At 42.6% G+C, this 23,606-nt stretch overlaps 1 protein-coding gene across 2 annotated transcripts in view; it reads right to left on the bottom strand.

The window, feature by feature from the left end:
• Positions 1–23,606, bottom strand: part of edil3a (EGF-like repeats and discoidin I-like domains 3a) — a 111,353-nt gene that overhangs the window by 24,180 nt on the left and 63,567 nt on the right. For both annotated transcript variants that reach the window (XM_012828541.3, XM_012828542.3), the window contains exons 6-9: positions 17,619–17,800; positions 7,549–7,704; positions 6,525–6,669; positions 6,109–6,293 (exon numbers count right to left, since the gene is read on the bottom strand). In XM_012828541.3, coding sequence (XP_012683995.2) covers positions 6,109–6,293; positions 6,525–6,669; positions 7,549–7,704; positions 17,619–17,800 — 668 coding nt within the window. The remainder of the gene's footprint in view (positions 1–6,108; positions 6,294–6,524; positions 6,670–7,548; positions 7,705–17,618; positions 17,801–23,606) is intronic.

Here is a 23,606-nt window from a genome sequence, read left to right as displayed (position 1 = left end):
AAGTTCACTGCGTAACTCATTTAGCTGTTTCCAGCTCTGTATCTGCATCGTCAACGCTGGGCATTAGTTGTCTGTACTCCGATTTTATAGTTTCCCCATTTTAATAAATATTCGTTCATGATATATTTTTCTTCTTCTCGCGTAGCAGAAGGTACGCACAGTGCGTACGGCTGCATGCGCCACTGGAACTCTGTGCAATTAATACAATACATAATAGGCTAATTGATACTTGTACGTCGCTTTGGACAAAAGCGTCTGCTAAATGACTAAATGTAAATGTAAATGTAATGATAAAATATCTCCTCGTTTGAGTGTGGTTGTTTGAGTGCAATGGGAGTGTATGATCGATGTTGTCTATAAAGGTATTTAGGTAAAGGTATTTACGGGAAAATATCTCAATCCACCTGTCACGTCTCTGTCTTTAGAGGGCAGCGCCAGATAACTGAACACAACTAAAGTCAGGCGTGCCTCGCGGGCACAATACCAAATTTCATCATATTTGATAGAATGAAGGACATATTAGTTGTGAATAGTATCACCGAGTTTGATAGGTATTGGTCAGGTAATAGCCGAGTGACAGCTGATTTGCTTTCTGATTTGACAGTACCTTTTCGTGGTTTTTTTCAGCGCCAGATAACTGAACACAACTAAAGTCAGGCGTGCCTCGCGGGCACAATACCAAATTTCATCATATTTGATAGAATGAAGGACATATTAGTTGTGAATAGTATCACCGAGTTTGATAGGTATTGGTCAGGTAATAGCCGAGTGACAGCTGATTTGCTTTCTGATTTGACAGTACCTTTTCGTGGTTTTTTTCAGCGCCAGATAACTGAACACAACTAAAGTCAGGCGTGCCTCGCGGGCACAATACCAAATTTCATCATATTTGATAAAATGAAGGACAAATTAGTTGTGAATAGTATCACCAAGTTTGACAGGTATTGGTCAGGGGAGACGGCCCAGTGTTCCGAAAGCCCGATATTCCGAAATCTCAATATTCCGAAAAATAGTCCCCCTGGCAAAATTTAGAAATATTTTAAGTGGCACAAAACACTCAAAGCATTTCGTTTGCACAGCAGAGCGGAGACGCTCACCGGGCTATCACGCATATAACTTTTCCTAGGCAATATTTGTTAACTTAGCCTACTCTGGTTTTGAATATGGGGTAGGCTACCACTCATGCGAAGGAAATCACCGGGAGATTGTCGCAGGACATTACGCAGATCTTGTCAAGCACTGACAAAGCATGCATGCGTTGGCAATCATACAAATATTTTTGTATCATCGCGATGCAAATGCATGTGTGTATAATAATATTCTGAATTCAAGTTAATGCTTGTGAAATAAAGGCATTTATATGTTTATGATTGTGTGATTCATTGGGATGTGCATGTGGGCAATAGTGGTTCACGTTGCTGTACTCACAATTTCGGAACAGCGGGCTGTCGGAAAAATGGGCTTTCAGAACATTGCCATGGAACCTTGGTCAGGTAATAGCCGAGTGACAGCTGATTTGACAGTACTGCTGTTGTTTTAAGCAAATAAAATGTGGAACGTCCTTATACGTGTTTAAGGAGGGGTTGTAAAGGTGCTCATATCTTAGGTCCTCTTCTGTTATGTTTGTTCATAATCAACAAGAATAAGCTTGTGAGACAGTCTGCAGGATATTCATAAAAAACCGTGTCATTAGTATGAACATTTGAGACAACTTATCCCTCTTTCGTCTTCCGGGTCACGACCTGGCAGGGAGAGAGGGAGCATGCGCAAAGACGCAAAGTCCAGTTCCTTATCCAATTCACCGTTACATGCCGCAATAGTCGAACTATCAACTGGATCGGATCGAGTTATCCAGGGGTGTTAGTCCGACTATGTGCGGTCCGACTACGATCCGACTAAGGTGCTTACATGAAACGGATAATGCGATTTCAGTCCGACTAAGGCAGTTATTCGAATCCATGTAACCACGGTCACTGGTGGTCACTGGTGCTCTGATGCATACTACATTATGTTTTATTATCCATCCATTCAAAGTCAGCTGTAACTACTGATACATATTGGGCCTCTGGCAAAGGATGCTTAGACATGGTACCCATAAGTTAATGTGTACCAACACAGTAAAGTGGGAAGGTAGGTACAGTGGATTGCTATGTGTAAATGCAATAGTCCGGCAAGTAGATTCAGCATTTTAGGTAGGGCAGAGGGGTGTCGCATCTCAGAACATTCTAGCAGTCTGAAGGGGAAATGAGTGAACAAAATCCTTTCATTATACAGAGTTTAGGAAAGGGAGGGAGAGAGAAGTGGAGGATGGAAAAAGGGGGGGACTTGAAAAAGCAAGTAAAACTAAACTTAATTGGATCAACAACTCAGTGTGGCAGTTGAAAGCCGAGAGCCGGGACAGTGAGTTAAACGTGTGAGTGGGAGGAGTGGAATGTTTTGCTAGGCAGGCCGAGCCACCCGACGCTGAGTCAGCGCGTTAGAGAAGCAATCAACAAGGAGTGAGAGGAAACCAGCTTAGAGAGAGAGAGAGAGAGAGAGAGAGGGGGAGGGATAAAGAGAGATAGAGAGAGAGAGGGAGAGAGAAAGAGAGAGATAGGGTGAAGGAAGGAGAGGGGGAGAAGGAGGGGAAAAAATGAGAAAATGAGAGAGAAACAGAGAGAGAGAGATTGAGAGAGTGTGTGAGAGAGAGAAAGAGCGAGAGAAGAAGAAATCCTCTGGTGTCTGTGTCATGGAGAATCTCCCAAACAGGGAGAGACGAAACACTCTCAGACAGATAAAAACAAAACATACAAACTCGCTGTACTTAAAGAGTTTGCAGAGGTTTATAATTGGCTTGCTCAACAGCTCCGGTGGCTAAGACAGCTTGACGAGATACATCATCGCCATATTGTTTATTCTGCTTGATCTTCAGAGTGGCAAGGGAAAAGACTCTACAGTCCTCCATGACTAATGGCTATTTAAATAGTCTGGGCTTAAAGGGGATGTCTCCCTGCAGATCTGACTGGTTTACTTTTTAGGCAGAAGCAAAAGAGAAAGTTACGAGGACAGTGCAGTGTGAAACGTCAAAAAGACGGTATCTGAGATTCACCCTGAGTAAAAAAATTAAATATATAAAAATGCAACAAGTTCTCCGTCTGAAACTAATAAAATGTCACGGTATCAGGGGAAAGCCGAACAGGAAGACCCAAGATGATATCTGTCCCATCTGACTTTTTTGTATTATTTGTTTTTGTACTACAGCCTCACACAATAAGGAGACGCACAAATGTTCAGAAAAACATAAACTGAACTCAGAGATAAGCGAAGCTGGTGTATTGGACGATTCTGTGGTGAAGATTGCATCCTTACTCAGTCAGGCTATACGTGATGTGTGTGAAGTGGGCGAGGTAATTTATGCCACTGCGGCATTGCAGTTGTCTTGATTAATTGGAATACTTAATTTGCCATTAAGCTTGATTAATTCCATTAATCTGTCAAGTCTAAAATTGTTCTGTAATGTCACTGGTAATCAATTATTCACCATGGCAACAGCTTTGGAGAGGTTATTTTATATGTGTCCATGTCACAGATACACTTTTACAAACACACACACACACACACACACACACACACACACACACACACACACACACACACACACACATACTGCGCCATGCTCATTTGGACTCTCTTCCTCGCAGGGCCAAACCGCACCGGGTGCACCTCCGAACCGAATGACGTTGAACTTTTGTACTCAGTCATCATTCTGTACTTGCCATAGAGTGTCCCTGGTTAAATAACATTGTTATCTGTAGAACTAGCAAGCTGGCAAACTAGCCCACATAGAAGTAGAAACAGCTGACATTACTGTTACCAAGAATTCGGACTTCAAAATAATCAAATCAATTTTAACCAAGCCTCTTTGACTCAAGAAAGAAGTACTAGCTTAGAAACTTGGAAACAGGCTGGTTTCTTTTTAGACTAAACCAGATGTTTCCTTTGTGCGTTACTTTTATACACACCTAAATACATGTATTGCAATTGGAGGATAAACGGAGGAAACTAATGCCTCCACTTTTATATTATTTGAAATATTTTTGTATGTGGGGACACCTCGGAAATCAAGGCTGTGCGATGCCATTCGTATGGAAAAAACAGTATACTGCTGTTATGTACCGTAGTTACCATACGTGAAACAGATCACAGAATGTTTGAATCTTCTGTGGGCCAAGGGCTGGGCTTGTCGCCAGAAAACTATATAGACTTACAAAAGACCTTATAATCAGTTTCAGAAAGGACTTTGGGTTTGAAGTCTTGAGGATATATTGTTCTTGTGAGTATTGTCAGTTAGCTTTAAAAGATCTGATTGTTGATGAATCCTTGCTCACTCATAGATGACTTTCATACAGAACATTTTTAATTTGTATTCAAGCAATGGCTGGCTTAAGTGCCTAATTCACCATGTAAGAAATATAGAGATAAAAACCCATTACACATTCTATGATTAAAATTCAGAAATATATGTGTCTGAATAAAGATGAAGTGTTTTTCTTTCTTTTCCAACCTTTACATTTCAGATGCTGCAGTATGGACTTTCTGTTATTTATGTGTGCTGTGTGTGTGGCCTGCCTGAAAATTGACATTTTCTTATTACATTTTAACCAAAATGAAAAGACAGGTGGGCAACGGCATAGCCTTGCTATCCATCCTGAATGATGCCGATTGATTTCACCCCAGGCCTTGGCTCTGGTTTCTCTCTTTCAGAATGTATTATTGCCTTGCAAGTTTTCCTCCCACTGCGATCATCAATTTGAGCAGAACCTCAAGGTTTGGCTTGGCCTGGCCCTGCTTAGTTTGGCACCGGACAAACGGCTAAGTACCTATCTTGTCCCCGACTCCACAAGGATATAGATTTGGTTAAATTGTTTTAGCTGTCACGCAAAAAAACAAACAAACAAACAAACAAACAAACAAACAAACAAACAAACAAAAAAACACTTTTTCACTTGAGGGTCAGAAAATGGTGAAAGCTGAACTGACTGACACAAAAACACCCATTCAGCTGCTAGAGGCATATGGCCCAGATCTGCCCCACAGGCCAACAGTTATCAAACCACCACGATCAGACCATTAGCCCCTGTGTCTGCTGGCCTGGGAAGCACACAGTCGTTCATTTCTCCTGGCGGGATAAAACGAAGACTGTTTTATTATTTATTATTTTAGGCTGAAAAAGTGTGTGGGGTATGTTGTATAAATCACACTCGTCTGGCTTGTAATAGCTTTGTAGAAAGTGGAGGAGAAGGAGGGGGCTGGGAGCTTGTGTGCATTTAACACGCCTCACCGCAACCAGTTGATGTGATTGTAAACTACAGGAATGGACACCTGGCAGCGCTCGGCAGAGGTGTGGAGGCCACATCTGGCCAAAGCCGAGTAACTTCGAACATCTGTTTGTAACGGGAAGCAGCTTTTCAGACCATTTTTTTTTTATTTATTTAGCTTCTAAACTCTTATGAATCTTTATGAATCTCTGCATTGGCTGTACGTCATGGCGTTCACCCCTTTTGCAGGCTAGTGGGCGGACAGCCTGATCGCGGCCCCGTGAGGGATGGCCTCTGCCTGAGGCTCCATTTGCAGTGATCAGTTACCTTAATGAATGTGGAGCCGATGGTTCAGATGCAGTACAGAGCTGCATCCAAAGATAACTTGGACAGAATTGAGCAATTGTGAGGACCTGTGAGGACACAGCCCCCTCCCTGACACAGATGACGTGGGCTGTAAAGAAGAAAAAAAAAACAAGTGCTTCGAAAGTGGAGTCTGCTATTACCTGTAGCATCTGGGACTGGCTAATGGGTTAGGCTGGCTGTGAAAACAACAACAGCTTTAAGAGAGGCTAAGGGCGGATGTGAGGTTCCAAAGATAACAGGGCCAAAGCCAACTGCTGAGAGTTGAGGATGTTCTGATGCTGATGATAGGTTGGCCCAGTAGCAAAAACAACAGCAGAGGAAGTGGATGTTTTAGAGACGCATCCAAACACAGTCGGGCCAAAACTGTGCATCTTGGAAGCTCCAACTCTAATGAAGTTGGTGGCGGAAGACATCTGCTTTGGAAGTGGAGGCAGTCATGACCTACCTGTAGCCACTGGGACTGGTCACTGTGGCCGGATGTCCAGGCGTTGACCTTGCCCTGCTTGTCCAGGCGCGCCTTGCCAGGCTCCCAGGTGAACATGTCCATGTTGAGCGTCCGGAAGATGCTAGAGGCCGTGATTTGGTAGTCCTGGACGTGACCCGACTTCATGCCCAGCGGTTCTGAGCATCCTGCATCGCACCCAAAATAAAACGATATAATCAGTGATGGAACAAAAGGGTTTGCACAGTAGTAGTAGTTTTCTTTGCACGACTACACAGTATTTTCAACCTCCAGTTCTACCCTTTCCACATAGAACTCCTGACCTGCCAGTTTGGTTGACCTTTTGAACAGGTAAGCTTTTTTGTTATTAGTTTTCCATTCCTTTTTTTCTTTTTAATCTTGTTACTATGGTGACCAACCTGTGAGCTCACAGCCCAGCAGCTCCATGCGCAGGGTGCAGTGTCTCCTGCACACCTGAGGGTAAATGCGTATGAACTGGGCCTCGATTGGAGGGGTGAAAGAGTTGGCATAGGGCGTGTTGTTATCCACATTCCCTCGGAAGATCTGAAAAGAAAAGAAGTGCATCACCACATAAATAAAGCATACAAAAGCATGTTTAAGTTAGGGAGAGAGAGAGAGAGAGAATGAGAGAGAGAGGTTTTTTGCAATGTAGTCAATTAGTTAATTTTAAATTGTTTAAATTGTATTTGTCCTGTAACCAACTGCATAGCTGATTTCCCTGTCGTTGCTTCTGAAATTACTCTGAAAAACAACATTCTCACAAATGCAAATTTGCAAACCAATCTTCATAAGCCTTTTTAATGAACAGTATCTTAAAAGTTGTATAAAGACACTCTAATATACAGTTTATTCATAAAAGAAAAGACTGAAAGCCATAACATGAGCCAGGTCCCATAAAACCAACCTGTTACCAACCTTTTCTTTTTACAAGCATCATGAAACAAATATGAAGATGGAGGGTTGAAGGAGTGAGATAAGAAAAAGCCAGTATCAAATTCCACAAGAAGTCATTAAATGAAATCATGTTTAACGGCCTGAGGACAGAGAGTCTGGGACCCAGAGAGAGTGAGTGAGAGCGAGAGAGAGAGGGGGGGGGGGGATATACACGCATGTGTGCAGACACGTACACACATGCACGTATACCGCACACGCACACACACACTCACCAACATGCACACACACACACACACACACTTTCACAAAGATATGATGAAGTGCCGAAGTCTGCCAGACCCATACGCTGCTTGTTTCTCCTCAAATAGTATAAAAAATTCAATCTAAAATGTCATAAAAGCGGGAAGGAAGGGTGGGTGGGGGGTGGTGGGGGCTGGAGGGGGCTGGAGGGGGCTGGGAGTTGCTGTCGGAGACGGTGAAGAGAAGATGAGCCCGGAGTGCAGAGTGGCTAATTAAAAGCCGTCTCACCATATCCTCGTCGGTGCCCTTGACTTTGTACGTCCTCCAGGTCTTGCCGTCGTCGCTGGAGGCCACTTTGTATGACTTGACGTACTCGGGGCTCCCGATGCGCTTGGCCCCCTGTGTTATCAGGCCCGTGACCCGCATCCTCCTCTGCAGGTTTATCTGCGAGCAAGGACACACACACACACACACACACACACACACACACAGTAGGGGTTACATAAGGGCCCAAAGAGAAGCATTACCAGAAAATATTAAGTCTTTAAACTTCTTAAATTATGCTTATATTCTTCTTATCTTCTTCCCTGAAACCATATAACACACCTTAATGCGCATTAAGGGTGCTTTCATTTGGAAACAAGCTCCCTTAATATCTCCTTTATCTGATGGTATGTCGTAGCCAACCCCTTAATTAGGCCTGGATCCATGCACAAATCTATTTCATATTCCCTTAAAAACACCAGAGAAATGAGACGTTTCTGTTTGTCAGCGAACAGAATGCACATTATACCAGAAGCAGGGGAAGGATAAAGAACAACGAGAGTGATAATGACACCCTGTTTTTTTTCAGGGAGTGAGACATGGACATGGGTGAGTTGTGTGGACATATGAAGATGTGTCTGTAGCAGTTTCCAACCATTTTTTTCAACTGTGTGAAATGAGGCTTGGGATAACCGCACCCCTCCCTTTTTCCTCCCTTTCCACTGTTCCTCCGTCTTACTCTCCGCGAGTGAGGCCTGGGAACCTGCCCTTTGTGATAGCTACACTTAGACCCCCTTTTTTTGAATTTCACTTCAAACCAGTCAGTCAGAGCCCTTGGCTTTCAACTCCCTGCCAAAAGCAAAATGAAACCTGAGAGATACTCAGAGGATGAGTCATCAGAGAATATCTGAGGATATAGGTGTTGGAGGGAGAGACAGATAGAGAGGGAGAGGGGAAGAGAGAGAGAGAGAGAGAGAGAGAGAGAGAGAAAGAAATAGAGGGAGAAAAGGAGGATAGGGTAAATCCTTTTAGAGTGACATGGATTAAACGATGGCATAAGTATGGCCACAGTGCAGAGGCAATGTGCGAAGAAGTGTGTCATTGTCTTACTGTAATGTAGCATGTGTGAGTGTGAGTCACGTGCAAAATGTTGGAGAGTGTTTGTGTGTGTGTCTGTGTGTGTGTGTGTGTCTGTGTGTGTGTGTGTGTGTGTGTGTATGTCTGTGTGTGTGTGTGTGTGTGTGTCTGTGTGTGTGTGTGTGTGTGTGTGTGTGTGTGTGTGTGTGTGTGAGTGTGTTTGAGAGAGAGAGAAAGAAAGAGAGAGCTTTTTGGACCTTTTTAGCATGTGTTGAGAAAAAAAAGAGATGGAAAGTACTGGAGATGGAAGCTAAATAGTTACAGTTTGGAATAGCGCAGCAAGATGATGAGGGTGATGATGATGATGATGATGATGACTCATTCGACAACTTGATGACTCAAGCATCAGGCTCAACCCACCCATTCTAAAGCCCGAATTATAGATCTGCGTCGGTGTCCGTCCGTTTTACGGATGGGCGGGGAAACAGATTCGGACGGATTCGGACGTACTGTTTTTGATTTATACTTCTTCGACGGCTGTGGGTGTTGAAAACAATTCACCGCCAGAACAGTGGGTGGAGCAGCGGTTTTTTGGTCACAGACGAGCTACTACGCGACCTCTTTGAGTAATAGAATTCGTCGATTGTTTATCTCCCTCCTCCCAGCTGTCACGTTATCAAGAGCAACAGGTGTAGTCACATGGGTCTTTGAGACACACTACATTACAATGAATAGTCTGTCTAACGCTATATATTCACTTGAAAAGGCAAACTTATCTCCATCATGGTCAATCAATCGCTTATCACTCACTGTAAAATGTATTTAACATTTATGGAACATTTATTTATTTACTTATTTCTGTCTCTTTTCAAGTATTTGTACCCCCCCCCCCCCCCCCAGCAGCTGTCTCTTAGTTTGACGATAACTGTGCTGAGCAGTCCTTTATGGTGCCAGTGCGGTTAGTACGTAATTTCCTGTTCATTTATCTCTGGCAAAATCTGTGTCTTTTTATAAGTGTTTTGTAACTTGTAAAATGTATTTATTTAACATTAATGTAACATTTATTTATTTATTTACTTATCTGTGTCTCTTTACAAGTGTTTGTAAACCCCCCCCCCCCCCCCCCCCCCCCCCCCCAGCAGCTTAGTTTGACGATGACCGTGCTGAGTAGTCCTTTACGGTGCCAGTGCGGTTAGTACGTTTATTTTATTTTATTCATTTATCTCTTGAAAATCTGTGTTTTTTTTTTATTTATTTTTTTTACAAGTGTTTGTAAACCCCCCCCCCCTTTTCTTTCCTACTGTGAGGCGCATTGTGTTACTTCCTTGTATGAAATGCGCCGTACAAATAAAGTTTGATTTGATGATTTGATTTGATGGTAGGTATTATTTGTGTGAAAAATAGTAGCAATCTATAACAAAATGATATGCTTATCTTACATACACTATAGAAACTATTAAAAACGATTCAATGAAACGAATACTATCTCATTTTCTTTGGTATTTTTTGTCATATTCAGATTTGTAATGATGATTGCTGGGTAATATGTATGCTGTTGTCCAATGTCAAGTCTCTATTTGATCATGTGATGAGACGATATGATAGTTTAGGCGCAACATCTGAACGTCAAGACCAACAAGCTGACTGGGCAAATAAATATCTGTGACAACGTGATTACAGGAGGCAAACTGGTATCAGGGAAGAAGTTAAAAATAAACTGTCATCTGGAGAGTTTAAAAGAATACAAAACGAGGGGGAATCTACTGTATGGAGATATTTCTGCTTAGTAGTCAACGCGGATTTATTAAACCTGGATGGTTGGGGGAGAGAGATGAACGTCAAAACCGACAAACTGGGCCAGAGGCAAAAGCACCTGCAAGCTGAAAACAATGGCTTTCAAACATAAGCGTGATAAGGCATTGAACATTCCATATTTAAATATCTTAATAAGTAGTCAAGTCAACGTGTCTGCCTCACGTGATGGAGAAGTTCGTTTTTGAGACTAAAATAAATCACATTTAGGATAATAGCCTTCTTGTGTGCGGGGATTTTTTTTATGTCCTAGCTGTGACAACGCGATTACAGGAGGCAAACTTGTATCAGGGAATAAGTTAAAAAATAAACTGTCATCTGGAGAGTTTAAAACAATACAAAACGAGGGGGAATCTACTGTATGGAGATATTTCTGCTTAGTAGTCAAGGCATTGAACATTCCATATTTAAATATCTTAATAAGTAGTCAAGTAAACGTGTTTGCTTCACATGCTTCTCCCCTGTACAAAAGCGTCGGCTAAATGACTAAATGTAAATGGATTAGACCTCGATTGTTGGACTATGTAGATCGTTTTATAACGAACTTTGTGCACTTAAAGTTTTAAAAAAAAGAAACTGTCATCTGGAGAGTTTAAAACGACACTCGAGGGGAAATTTACTGTAGGCCTATGGAGATATTTCTGTCGGATGGCATCATATTCTATGCGGATTCTAATGAGGCTGTTTGATATGTCCAATGTAAGAAGTGTGAAGCTTTAATGAAATATGATTGATGCCATCCTCTTTCTCCACAACATGGATTAAACATCGATGGTTGGACTATGTAGATACTTTTATAAGGAATGTGTCCGTGTACTTACATTTTTCAAGAAAAAAGATAATCTTCAATGGTAAGACTTGTTTTATTCGCGCCTCTTCTGGTGTAGCATATAACGTGAGTTTTATTTAGGCATATCAGATGCATAGCGTGTGTAATGTGTAGGCCATTTCATTCCGTTCTTGCAATGTGAATAATTAATTTCAATATGCTTATATCCCTTTTGTGCCCGCTTGTGCGTTTAACGGGGCTTGTTTGTGTGAGCCAGTGCATTTATCATTCATCTGTTGATGCTCGAGTTTAATAAAGGCAGGCTATTCTTAAGAAACGTATGTAAATGTGTCAGTAGTATGAACAGTTGAGACATTGACTCATTGGGGTTCGGACTAAATATTTTACTTGCTGTCGGGCTGGGGTAGGGCTGGGACAAGTCAGCGCGATAAGGCATTGAACATTCCATATTTAACTTGGCATAGTCGCCCCATAATGCCGTGCGGCGGGCACATACTTTTCTCGATGTGATGCAGCGCATAGACATATATACATGTCTATGATGCAGCGCCCAACGATGTTCTTTAACAATGTTCCTTACTGTTCTAATTGCATGTCGTTGTTCTGTGTTGGGACGGAGTTTATACAGGTGTGTGACGGTAGCACAGTCTGTTCATGATAACTTGTAGCAGGGCATAAAGCCCGTGCCATTTTGACATTGTATTGTGTTTAGTGTTTAATTAAAAGCCATAACAAATATTCCACACTTCCGTGATTTGTTACAATATCTTAATAAGTAGTGAAGTCAACGTGGATTCTATGGATTAAATTCATTTATTGACACATCTTTTCAGGACGGCCACAGCGCTTTAAAACGACGTGTTTATAAGTTACATTATTCAAAGATGGTAGATAAAAGGCGAGATAATCGCCAGGTGTAATAAGCCTACTTTCTCATTATGTGTGTGTGTTAGGGTTTGTAATGCAATGGTGTTGGCTGCAAGTTAACTCCACTTCACGTTAAGGTTAGCTTTTGTATATGAGCATTCATTTCAACTGTTCCATCATCTGAAATATCACGGTGTCGAAAAACAAACCTTTGATCTAAACAGAATATTCAGTATGGAATGGGAATATTTCAGAGCAGGGCTATCTTTTATCGCGTTTGACAAATATGCTCCGATTGCTGTGATGTCTCCTGTGAGAATGGGATAGTATTCTCTCCTATGAATTCGCGGTCATTTGAGCGTCCTTATAAGTGTTTCAGAAATATCTTCAGACCTCTTCTGTTATGTTTGTTCATAATCAACTAGAAGAAGCTTGTGAGACGGTCTACAGGCTATTCATAAAAAACATACGTAAATGTGTCATTAGTATGAACAGTTGAGACATTGACTATGTCTGGTTGGATTCCAACAATATATTTGAATGGCTGTCTGGCTCGGGCACTACTCTGTCGGACGCAGGCCGGGCTCGGACAGAAATATTCGGCTGATCCACACTCTATAACAGAATAGGAACAGATAGGGAATGAAACAGGAAATGTGAGATTCCGGAAATGATGTCGTTAGGAAATGATTTCGTTAGCGGACCAATCACAGCCAAGGGGGTATCCGTCGCTATCCGTTCGTATCCGAAAAAGTTACAAAAATCGAGAGGTGCACGTCGGTGTCCGTCCAGCTCTCCGAAGGGCTCGGATGGGCTCGGATGGGCGTTCCACCACGGGGAAGGGTGTTGCCAAGGCGTGGCTATGTGTCCGGACGGACACCGACGCAGATCTATAATTCGGGCTTAAGCCTATCTCTCTCTCTCACACACACACCCACACACCCGTGACAGAACAATGAGTCAAGAACTCTCAACCACGGGTTTCACATTTTCCATCTGGCTGAGGCAGACCATAGATTATGCTCATTGGAATAAATGATGCCTTCGTGTATGCCCTTTGAGACTTCCTGTTCTTCAGATTCTTAGACCATCAAACATTTCAAACAAGCAGCAAAATAAGATGGTTCTTTAAAAGTGAAGGCCATGGAACCACACCTGCACTATTGTTATGTAGAGTTCAGGAACCTTTCTGTTTGGACCCAATTAGCGCCCACAAATGGTGTCCCAGTAAGAACCCATTTGGCCATTTTTCTTGTTTAAATTAAATAAAAATAAAAACTGTAGACACAAAAGTAAAAGGCTTGAAAGAAACAGTCCTTGCAGTAACATATCGATCTCGCTCAATAACATGAAGCTGAAAAGTCGGCGGCAGCCATTATGAGCTTTACTGAAGTGCTTTTGTTGCTTTCCTTTGCCGCTCCCACAGCAACCGGTTAACCACACAGAAGTGGTGGAAGGGTAAGTGCCCTCACCGTCACTTTGCCTCTGATCTCACAAACAATAACCAGCCTCTCATATCACAGACAAAAAAGAGGAGTAATTAACTTAGGACAATTAAATGGCTACTGCACAAGTAATTGGTGTGACAATTCACATATTTAATGACCGCAGATGCCGAAATCACTTGGCTTAATAGTGATGCATTTTCACGGCAGCGGTGCGTGCGTAACCGTGGGAAACATCTGCCACATTAGAGTGCCTCTCTCCGCCGGTCAAGAATTGATTCCGACAGAGGCGACGGACACAAAGCGTCTGTAATTCCTTTCGCCATACATCAATGTGACACACCAGTGGCCTCAACGCGCCCCCTCCCACCCCCCACCATCACGCACTTCACACCGGGGTCATTTTCCAATCATGATCTCAATTTGCCAGGCACAGGCGTGGGCCCTTTCACAACTCTGTCACGCTGCTGTTGCGAGTGCTACCGCTGCTGCTTTGAAGCAGTTGAATCCACAGGAAAAAAAAAGACGAGAGCAGATCTCAGAGCAGTTTCTCTGGGGCAGATTTCATTCCCCCATCGTTATTTTGGGAAAGCAATTGACCACCGGATATCACTTTGCTTTCCGACCTGAGGGATACGGTAGAATGAAAAGACTCAGGTACAAAGTCTCTGTGGTTCCCTGATCCATGCTGAGCGGTACCTGCTGAGTCCTAAAAAAAAAAAGAAACTTCACCTCAAACATTTCACACACCATCGAGCTGAAAATGGAAGTCTATCCCCCCTAGTCTACAAAGTCTGACATATAAGTATTATGTAATTGTTTGCAAATGGACGGTCCTGTCATGACATCGTAAGCTGCTGTGAATCATGCCGTCTCTATTGCAGAGACGTGGCCAAATTACTCTTAATCTCGCCAAAGGGAAAAGTATAGACTGATTCTGACACGTGGCAAGGCCCTGCTGGATGAAAGTGGTTCACCCGCCTCTCTGTTGGCAGACTGATGTCAGGTGTGAGGTGCTGTTCGAGTTGAGGTTGAGGCCTGCTGTTATCTCTGTGATGCTTGTTAGTGAAATGTATGTACATATCATGCGTAGGGCGTGTATGATGATACTGATACACAGTCAAAATCTAAACAAGCCATACAGAAGCAAAAAGTTAATATGAAACTGATCGACTGTAAATAAAATATGTGAAATGTTTCAATTTCAAGCCAATTAATATATATATATATTAACACAGACTAACAAACAAACAAGACTAAAAAGCAAATGCTGAATCACTGAATTTTTATTGAGCCTTTTACATGATTTGTGGGATCCTCTAAGGTGTAGAGGAAGGCATCCCGGGAATATTTTTTTATTCCCATCTCCAAATTCTAGTTGACTCAGTTGTCAGCAGCAATAAGCGTCTAAACCGGGACAGATGGTGGTTGACAGCTTATAGAAATGCTGGGCTCAAATGCGGAGGAGATTCCACAGGAGCCCATGCATTCTATTCTGAGCACTGTCGCCTGTTGCAATCCCACTGAGTAAAGAAGAAATAAAGGCACTATGCACCAATTCAGACTGTAATTGTTAGCAGAATGCAACAATGTTTGAGCAATGGGGAGTTTTATTTCTTATTCTCTCTTTTGGTGGCTAACCCCTTCATGTACTGGATAGCATGACACTAAACCAAACCAAATCTTACTCAACACAGCAGTGTAAGCCCCCAAACACAGCAACATTAATGGACATTTAAAAAAGGGTTCAGGTGCAGTGAGTATACTCCAGATGAAGAGGGGCAATGTGAATCAGAATAGGCTGAGATTCTTCTTCAAAGATAATATGGATGAGCATAGCATTTAAGCAAAACGACTAACTGGTTCAGGCTCAGTTAAATCAGTGAGTCTCTGTAATTGATTAAGGAAATATGTTCTCAGGTTAACTGGGTTTCATGAAACATAATATAATCCCCACTAAATACATATGGCAGGTAATGGGCTCCTATAATGGAGGAATTCGAACTAAGTTGTTAACGAGTGACCCTGCAGTGATGTGGATCACGGCTGTTATTACTTACTTCTGCAGTGCTCTGAGCTAATGCGTCAGTGTTGCTATTTAACATTTGGGTGTAAACACTGGATGATTTGATCTGACTTTTATTTCATATGAAACTTCAGAAATGAAATAAAAAATTCAAGAAAGTGTATTTTGTCTTACTGTTGTCCCAGGGGTTAGTGTGATGTCAGTGTTTGCTTGCTTTGCTAATGCTGTCGCATCGTGCATTTGGAGAGTGGGCGGGGGCTCTGTTGAGGGGGGGTGGGGGTGGGGGGGGGGGGGGTTCAAATGGTGGTACTGAGCAATCGGTACAGTTGAGATCTAATAAACCAAGATGATAGCAACAAATTCCTCTCTTGTTGTCTGGCCCTCTGTGGCAATCATCCTGAAACAACAGCGACAAGAACATAGCTACGTACGTCTTCAATGGACGCATCTGATGGTGGTATTTTGTCAATGATGCTAATCATGGGCTGTTGTATGAATTCACTCAGGTTCTCCGGGCTTAATGTGGTTGTTTTCTGACCCCGTCCTGCAAGATATTTCCCCTGAGTGTCCCAAAGCAATTTCATGTATGCATGGATCCAGCTGCTGAGGAGCCACATGCCCTCTTCCTCTCTCTCTCTCTCTCTCTCTCTCTCTCTCTCTCTCTCTCTCCCTTTCTCTCTCTCTCTGTCTCTCTCTCTTTCACATACTCAGAGAAACACAAACACCGGTGAACACAGGGGCCGGGTGATTAATTATTTACAGCATAAAGCTTCTCATGTGATTTATCTGTTCCTTAGTATTACAGAGCCCTGGGCTGAACTGGTTGAGAAAGAGAAAGACAGATGAAGAGAGAGAAAGAGAGAGAGAGAGAGAGAGAGAGAGAGAGAGAGAGAGAGAGAGAGAGAGAGAGAGAGAGAGTGTGTTTCTCTGTGTGTGTGAGTTAGAGAGGGGGGGGCAGCTTTAGTAGGTCATGCTTCTAAAACAGCTAGGGATGATGTCTGCACCTTAACCAAGTCAGATCTCAGCAGCAAAGATGCGATGAAATGTGTCAATTATCAGAATATCAGCCCAAAGCGAATACCACTTCTCTGATGAGGAGCTCTGAATTCAGAAAAAAATTCCACAAGTGCTTCAATTTTCTACATTTCTCACACATATTACTCTCTCTTTATCTTCATCCCTTTCTCTCCAATCCATTCATCATCTAGTCTACATTTCTCTCTCTCTCTCTTTCTCTTTCTCTGACCATCTTCCAACATTTTACCTTTCCATCTTGAGTAGGTGCTGAAGCTGTGTCTACTTCGACTGAACGTCTTACCTAGGCTCTCGCTCTGTCACTTTCCCTAGTCAGTCTCTGAATACTTCTGAAATTTATTTTAATGTAATAGGTTTCATTCAGCTCAACAAAGGCAAATAGGTACTGCAATGGCCAGGAACCTCTTTCAATCTATTTTGGCAGCCTAATCTTCTATTGAAATAAAGTTCAGTTAGAGGTTCAAGTCTTGGCAGGTGTTCTGCCCCTCATCACGGCAGAGCTGAATGAACAGACTTTCACTCAATCTGATCTGTATGGCTTTCAGCCTGGGCCATCAGTCAAATTGATTAAACTAAAAACACATTAAAAATTCAAAGACGAGTTTGTGGAGAGATCAGTTGGTGAGATCTCGGTGCACACTGCCTGAATGGTGGACTTTTAAAGAGAAACTACGACCTTAAATGGAATACGAAATGCACATAGATCAGAATGCTACTTGTGACACTTTCCATCCCAATAGAAGACAAGCACATTTTAATGTAATAAGAATCACATTTGTAGACAACTAATATCTACAATTAGATTGATTGATTTTAAAAGCATTAGGATGGCTGTCACACATCACCCATTGTGGTTGCAAATACAAATGAAAGTCAAAAATATTCAGAAAGAAAGAAAGAAAGAAGAAAAAAAACAAGAAACTCTGCCAATCCCTTTTCCCAGCCTCACCTGTTTTGCTGAGATTGTTTTGGTGAGCCAAATTTTGCACGCTATCTATACATTCTGCTCCCCATTTCCTTGCCTCGCCCCCCCATCTGTTACCTGGATCCAGGGCCATCTGTCGTTCTCAGCAGCGGTCCAGGCGTTCACCAGGCCCTTCTTGTTGAGGCGGGCAAAGTAGGGGTACCACTTCTGCAGGCCAAAGAGAGCGCGGTGCGTGGAGGAGGCCGTGATCTGCTGGTTAGAGATGATGCCTCCTTCCATGCCCAGCGGTCCGGAGCACTCTATCAGAGGGAGAACAGACACAATGACAGTCACATTTCAGTAGAGGTTCAAATGTGAATTGGCATTGAAACATTTTTAGGGTTGGCTTGCCTATTACTCTATGTCTCTACTATACAGAAAACTCAGATTCAGATTCCAAAGGGGGACACAGTTCTTCTGAGGGCAACATTTAGATTCATGTACCAAAGCGGCAGTGTTCCTTTGGAGGGGGCAAAGGCTCATCTTCTGAACACACACTGTCAGTCAGATTCCCACTCTCCACCCCTGAGTCACTGTCCGGGTGCGTCTCGCTTTTGGAAACGTCATCCTTGGTCTCATCTTCTTCAGGGAAGTCGGCCAGTGTCTCGTTCAGGGACAGCGTGTCCTTGCCCTCGCTTATTGAAATTGATTGCCTGCTCTTCTCCTCGGATTCACCATCCTTATTTCCAAGGGCAGGTTGATGGCCCGCACTCATAATGATCGTATCTTTCTCATTGTCCTCACGCAAGGTGACAGCGTCTTTAGCAACCGCACTCTTGCGCCACCGCACTCTTGCGCCACCCGTTCTGGCTGTAGCGTCCTATCAGGGCGCACTCCGAGATGCTCCTGTAGCCGCTCCCTCTCAAAGGAGACATAGGTTTTCTCTCAATGTCCTCTATGAATAAAAGGGCTTTGAAAGAGCTCTGGCTCCCGTGGAAAGACGGCATTTTTGATAAAGCCCCTCACACGACTCATACTTAAATACCCTAACAGCTAACAAGAGAAGCATGACTCCAATGCATTCTTAATGACATTACAATATCATTGGGGTATATACTTACATAAATAAATAAATAAATACATTTCTTGAGAGACTGAAGATTCCCCACAGATGCCAAATTTGTTAGAGTATAGAAGGAAATCTTTGTCAGTGTGTCGACAGTGTCAGTGTGTACGGTGGCCAGCGTTTCTATTCCTATTACCACTCCAGCCTTAAAAAATGTATCGCTTAAGAAGGTGTAATGTAATCAGTTTGAGCTTTATCGCTCGGGTTTGTCCTAGCATTTCTCAGAAGGACTCATTATTAAATAACATGAAAATGAAACAAAATTAATAGTGCATGAGGTTGGACAAGTCACATGTGTGGAGGTCTGATTTGAAAGTCAGTACTTGCAGGCCATAGAGGTGGGAGCCCCCTAACTACATTGAATTATACAGAGTTTTGAGAGAACAAAAAGACAGCACTGTTTATTTGACTATACAGGCTCTTGACTAATAATGTCTGTCTTGTGATACTCAATTGCATACTGTTCCATTCATGGTTGTTGAAAGAAGTAGGTCAGTGACACAAATGTCATTGGGTTGTAAGTGCAGGTTAGGCTTGGGTCACGCAGAAACATGGGCATATCAGTGAGATCATATTTCCTAAGACCTAATTTCATGCTAGGTCCTCTTCCGTGTTCTATTGTATTGGTGCACACTATTGTGGCTGACTGCTGTTAAATTCAGTCATTCAATACCAGATAGCTAATTTTAGAGTGAATCAGCATCAGAGGTGGTTCACAGTCGGTTGTTATGCTGGATTGTAATGGTTTAGTGAAAAGCCTATTACTCTATTCTATTAGCCTATTATTATTATTATTATTATAACAAAACATGAATTCAGTATTGAGTATTTATTTTTCTCAGTTTTGCCTCACCAAGAATTAATTAAGAAAAGTTATTATTAGTTTGATTACTTTATATACAGAGGCTTCTGGCGATGTGCATTTTATCCCCACAGTGTGGTAACTGTTGTTGACGGTGTATTAGTGAACTTAACTCTTCCATCCAGCCTCATGAAAACTTAACAATGTTTATTGCACTTTGCTCATGAAGCTTCCATGAACTATTCATGAGCAAAAGCAGGACCCTATATCTTGACAGAAATAGTCCAAAAATGTCAACAACAAATGTGGATACAATGACATGCTGTAGAATGTTTTTTCTTCCTCTTCCCTTCCCAGGATGGGTACAATTTCTGGTTTGTTTACCTGAAGTGTTTCTGTTGTCTCCTAGGTTGCCACTTCCCTTTCATTGAGTGTATGTGTGTGTTTGTGTGTGTGTGTGTGTGTATGTGTGTGTGTGTGTGTGTGTGTGTGTGTGTGTGTGTGTGTGTGTGTGTGTGTGTGTGTGTGTGTGTGTGTGTGTGTGTGTGTGTGTGCGTGTACAGAGGTCTGCGTTGTCCACGATTACACAGAAGCCCCTTCTTCCTTTAACAGCTTTCACTTCAGCTGGTTACACCGCACTGCTCCCTAACTACTTGGAACATAATTTTAAGAGTGTTTTGCTCACTGAAGCATTAATAGTGGCTGTGATACCTCCTTGCAGTATATCTTTTTAGGGCTGTATCAACAGTGTGCCACAGATAGCCACTGCCTGGGTAAAGAGGACTCCAAAGGGAGACCAAGTGAGATGCACACTGAACCCCAGTAGATCTGCGGTGGTGAATTCAACATCAAGGTGGCCCATAACAAAGATTATATTTCCTTGTTTCATTTAGTACATGACACTAAATAGAGCCCTATGGCGGTATGTCATAGAAATCCTTAGTGGGTCAGCAGCTGAAGTATGAGGCACATAGGATGTGTTATAACTTATAACCAACACAAACTCATCCCAAAATAGTGTGCTGGTATCTCTCTATGTAAATAAGGTATGATTGTCAGGTGAGACTGTCCTTCAGCACTGCGCAAGGAGAGTGATACAGTATGCCATTGAACTCAATAAAACTTTGTAAAGAAGTAAAGCTTTGTTATGCTCAGAAACTGCATAAGAGTACCTGTGCTTTTAGTGTAATCATTTCCTTTTTTTATATTGCTACCCGAGGCAAGCCTATCTCAACTTGTTTTTTTTTGTCCTGCATAAACTGTCTGCCCTAGTTTCCTGTCCCTAGACTGTTGCGGGTACATGTGTTTTGTATGGTCATTGTATTTGTTATTTCTTTCCGGATGCGCAGCAAGGTAACTCGCCCCACTTGAAATGGAACAGGGCATACTTCATGCATACTTCATTACCCAGTCTAACAATAAGATTGCCCCTGAGGATAATATCAGCACAGCTGTATTAAACAGACAGAATATAATCACAGCTGTGCTGATATTCACAATAACGACACAACCTAAGGGGGTATTAATAAATGATGATTGTAAAAATGGTAATGACAATGATACTTTTTATTATTTTCTTTTTGTTTCTGCTGACTGTCCTCAAAATCAGTCATGCTAGAATACTTGTTCCCATACATTGACTTACAATGCAAGGACAATGACAGAGGAAGTCGAATTTTGCAGTGCAGTTATAACACATATCAGCACTCATGGAGTGTCTATGTTCCAATGGAAATGCACGACTGGGAGAAACTTTTCCGCAACCACACATTCAGCATTTCTGCCGTGCCAGCAAGTTCATCTCCATCACAAACAGCGCCATGTACCAAAGTGCCATGTTGAGTGACAAGAACAGACCAGCAGGAGGCATGACTTATTTCAAAGAACCGCGCAGGCAACACTGCATGCATGAACTCCCTGTTCTCCAGAGAACCAGTGATACTTTTACTTAAGCTGTCAAACTGCTGGAAGTGTGAAAGAAGCTTGTCTCTGTGTGTCCTGTCACACATGGTATTTTGTCTTCTCACTCACTCACTACAACTGTTTGCCCACTGCAAGGGCATCTCAACACTGAACACTTGCTGAGCTGTCACTTGGTGACCTTGAACCCCTTTGACGATGAGACAGTGCTTCAGACAAAACATTACTAAAGGACTGCTTGGTTAAAACGGAATAAAGCGCAACACAGAAATAAAGGGAGGGCTAAACATGCATAAAAACATCATTGTCACTGAATATCACATTAGACCCACAGGCAGTTTGCTATATGCCACAACTATCAGGCTCCTATAGAGAGTGGGGACATTTGTATAAAACCTAATCACAAACCTGTCACACAAGCACCTATATATGTTGATGGCTTCCCTTCAATATTTCTCAATATTTCCGTGTTCTCCATCTGCCAGGCCATATACATTTATGGGAGCTTTCCATTCCTGGTGAACTTTTTCTGCCCCATATCCATTCTCATCTTCTGCAAATAATGAAATTGTCTTGTGGAGACTGAGAAGTCAAATAACAGTATTCATTAGGTTCTTTTTTTTCTCTTGCCTTTTTTACAACAGAAAATTGTTTTCCAAAGGGGGTGGGGGGAAAAGGCTTTGCAATTGGTTTACTGATGGATACGACATTGTGTTGAGATACGACTTCAATTCCGTTTGAGGCATGACATTTCCTGCTCTTTTCCCGTTACAGGACCATGAATGCTAACCGCAACTGAAGGTGGGCTTTTGAAGAGCAGGGTGAAGGAGGTGTTTCAATTGCACAGTGGTTCTATTTGGAGAACAAAACACAAAAACACACACACACTTGCGCATCCCTGTTTTATCCCAAAAAGCAGTTTGAGGGGAATAAAAGAGAACTCATGACACCTATATGCATGACACACTCTGAGACAGATATATCTCTCTGGAAAAATCCATGCCTCCCTGGTTCAATTGTGTCAAGACAATACTTCTTTTTTTCGTCTGTTTTTATTTTCAGGGTGTTTAATCATCACTACAAAGTGCACAGCTTGTACAAAACCTCTTATCAGTTTTTATTTTCCAACTTTACTGGTGTATGATCAATCGAGAAATCGAGACGGCTGCATTCTAAAACTATCCACTAGTATTGCACTAAGCCATGATCAATATGTAATTCTGTGTCTGTTTGTATTATTGTAATGCAGGCTTCATTTAATTGTAAAATGATGGATGGAAGCTGGGAATTTTGCCCCTAGCGCAGAATGAAATAAGCAATAGCACATTTGTATTCTCTGTTGATCATGAAAAATGAATTGTCCATAAAACATGATGGTTGTTACTGGGTGGGTAAGGACAAACTATTAAATACAAAAAGTCAAGGGTACAGACAAACATGATCTATCCCATGCTCACACATACTCTGACACATGTAGCACATACTCTCTATCACATAATGCCACACACAAAAACATAAACGTGCTCAAGCCCACATATACAAACACACACACACACTCTCTCTCTCTTTCTCTCTCTCTCTCTCTCTCTCTCTCACACACACACACACACACACAAACAGACACAAACACACACATACTCTCTCTCTCTCTTTCTCTCTCTCTCTCTCTCTCACACACACACACACACACACACACATACACACACGTACAAATACACATATACCCACACCCACACACTGATTAAGTTGTTACCTCAGTTATGACCAAGTGAAAAAGATATCTCAGCAGTTCAAACACCACATCATTTCCTGCTGAATGCTCATCAACCACTACATCTCCTATCACACACTCAAACACACACACACACACACACACACACACACACACACACACACACACACCCACATTCTCCTTCCGAGCGACTCATCTCACTGCCCCACCCCTCCTCCTCCCCCCGTCCGCTCCCTTCACGGCACTCAACTTCTGCCTGGTCCTGATGACCCTCCTTGCTCTAATGAGCCGCCTGCCAGCCGGCCGCGGCGCCAGCTGTGGTTGCCGCTCCGGGGCCGCCCGACACACCGACCCTGCGCCCATACATCAGCCCGCCGACAGCTGCCATCACTAATGCCACCGCGCCGCATCGCCCAGCCCCGGCCTGACAGCCGAATGGCTATGTGAGCCCGGCGTACCTATGGGCTGGATGAGTTAGAGTCCTGCAGCCGGGACGATAAGCTTGAGCTGTGCTAACGGGGAGAGGGTTGGGGGGATGAAGACATC

The sequence above is a fragment of the Clupea harengus genome, chromosome 7, assembly GCF_900700415.2.
Source record: "Clupea harengus chromosome 7, Ch_v2.0.2, whole genome shotgun sequence".
Taxonomy (NCBI): Eukaryota; Metazoa; Chordata; class Actinopteri; order Clupeiformes; family Clupeidae; genus Clupea; species Clupea harengus.
Note: the sequence above shows the minus strand (reverse complement) of the source record. Positions and strands in the feature narration are given on the sequence as shown.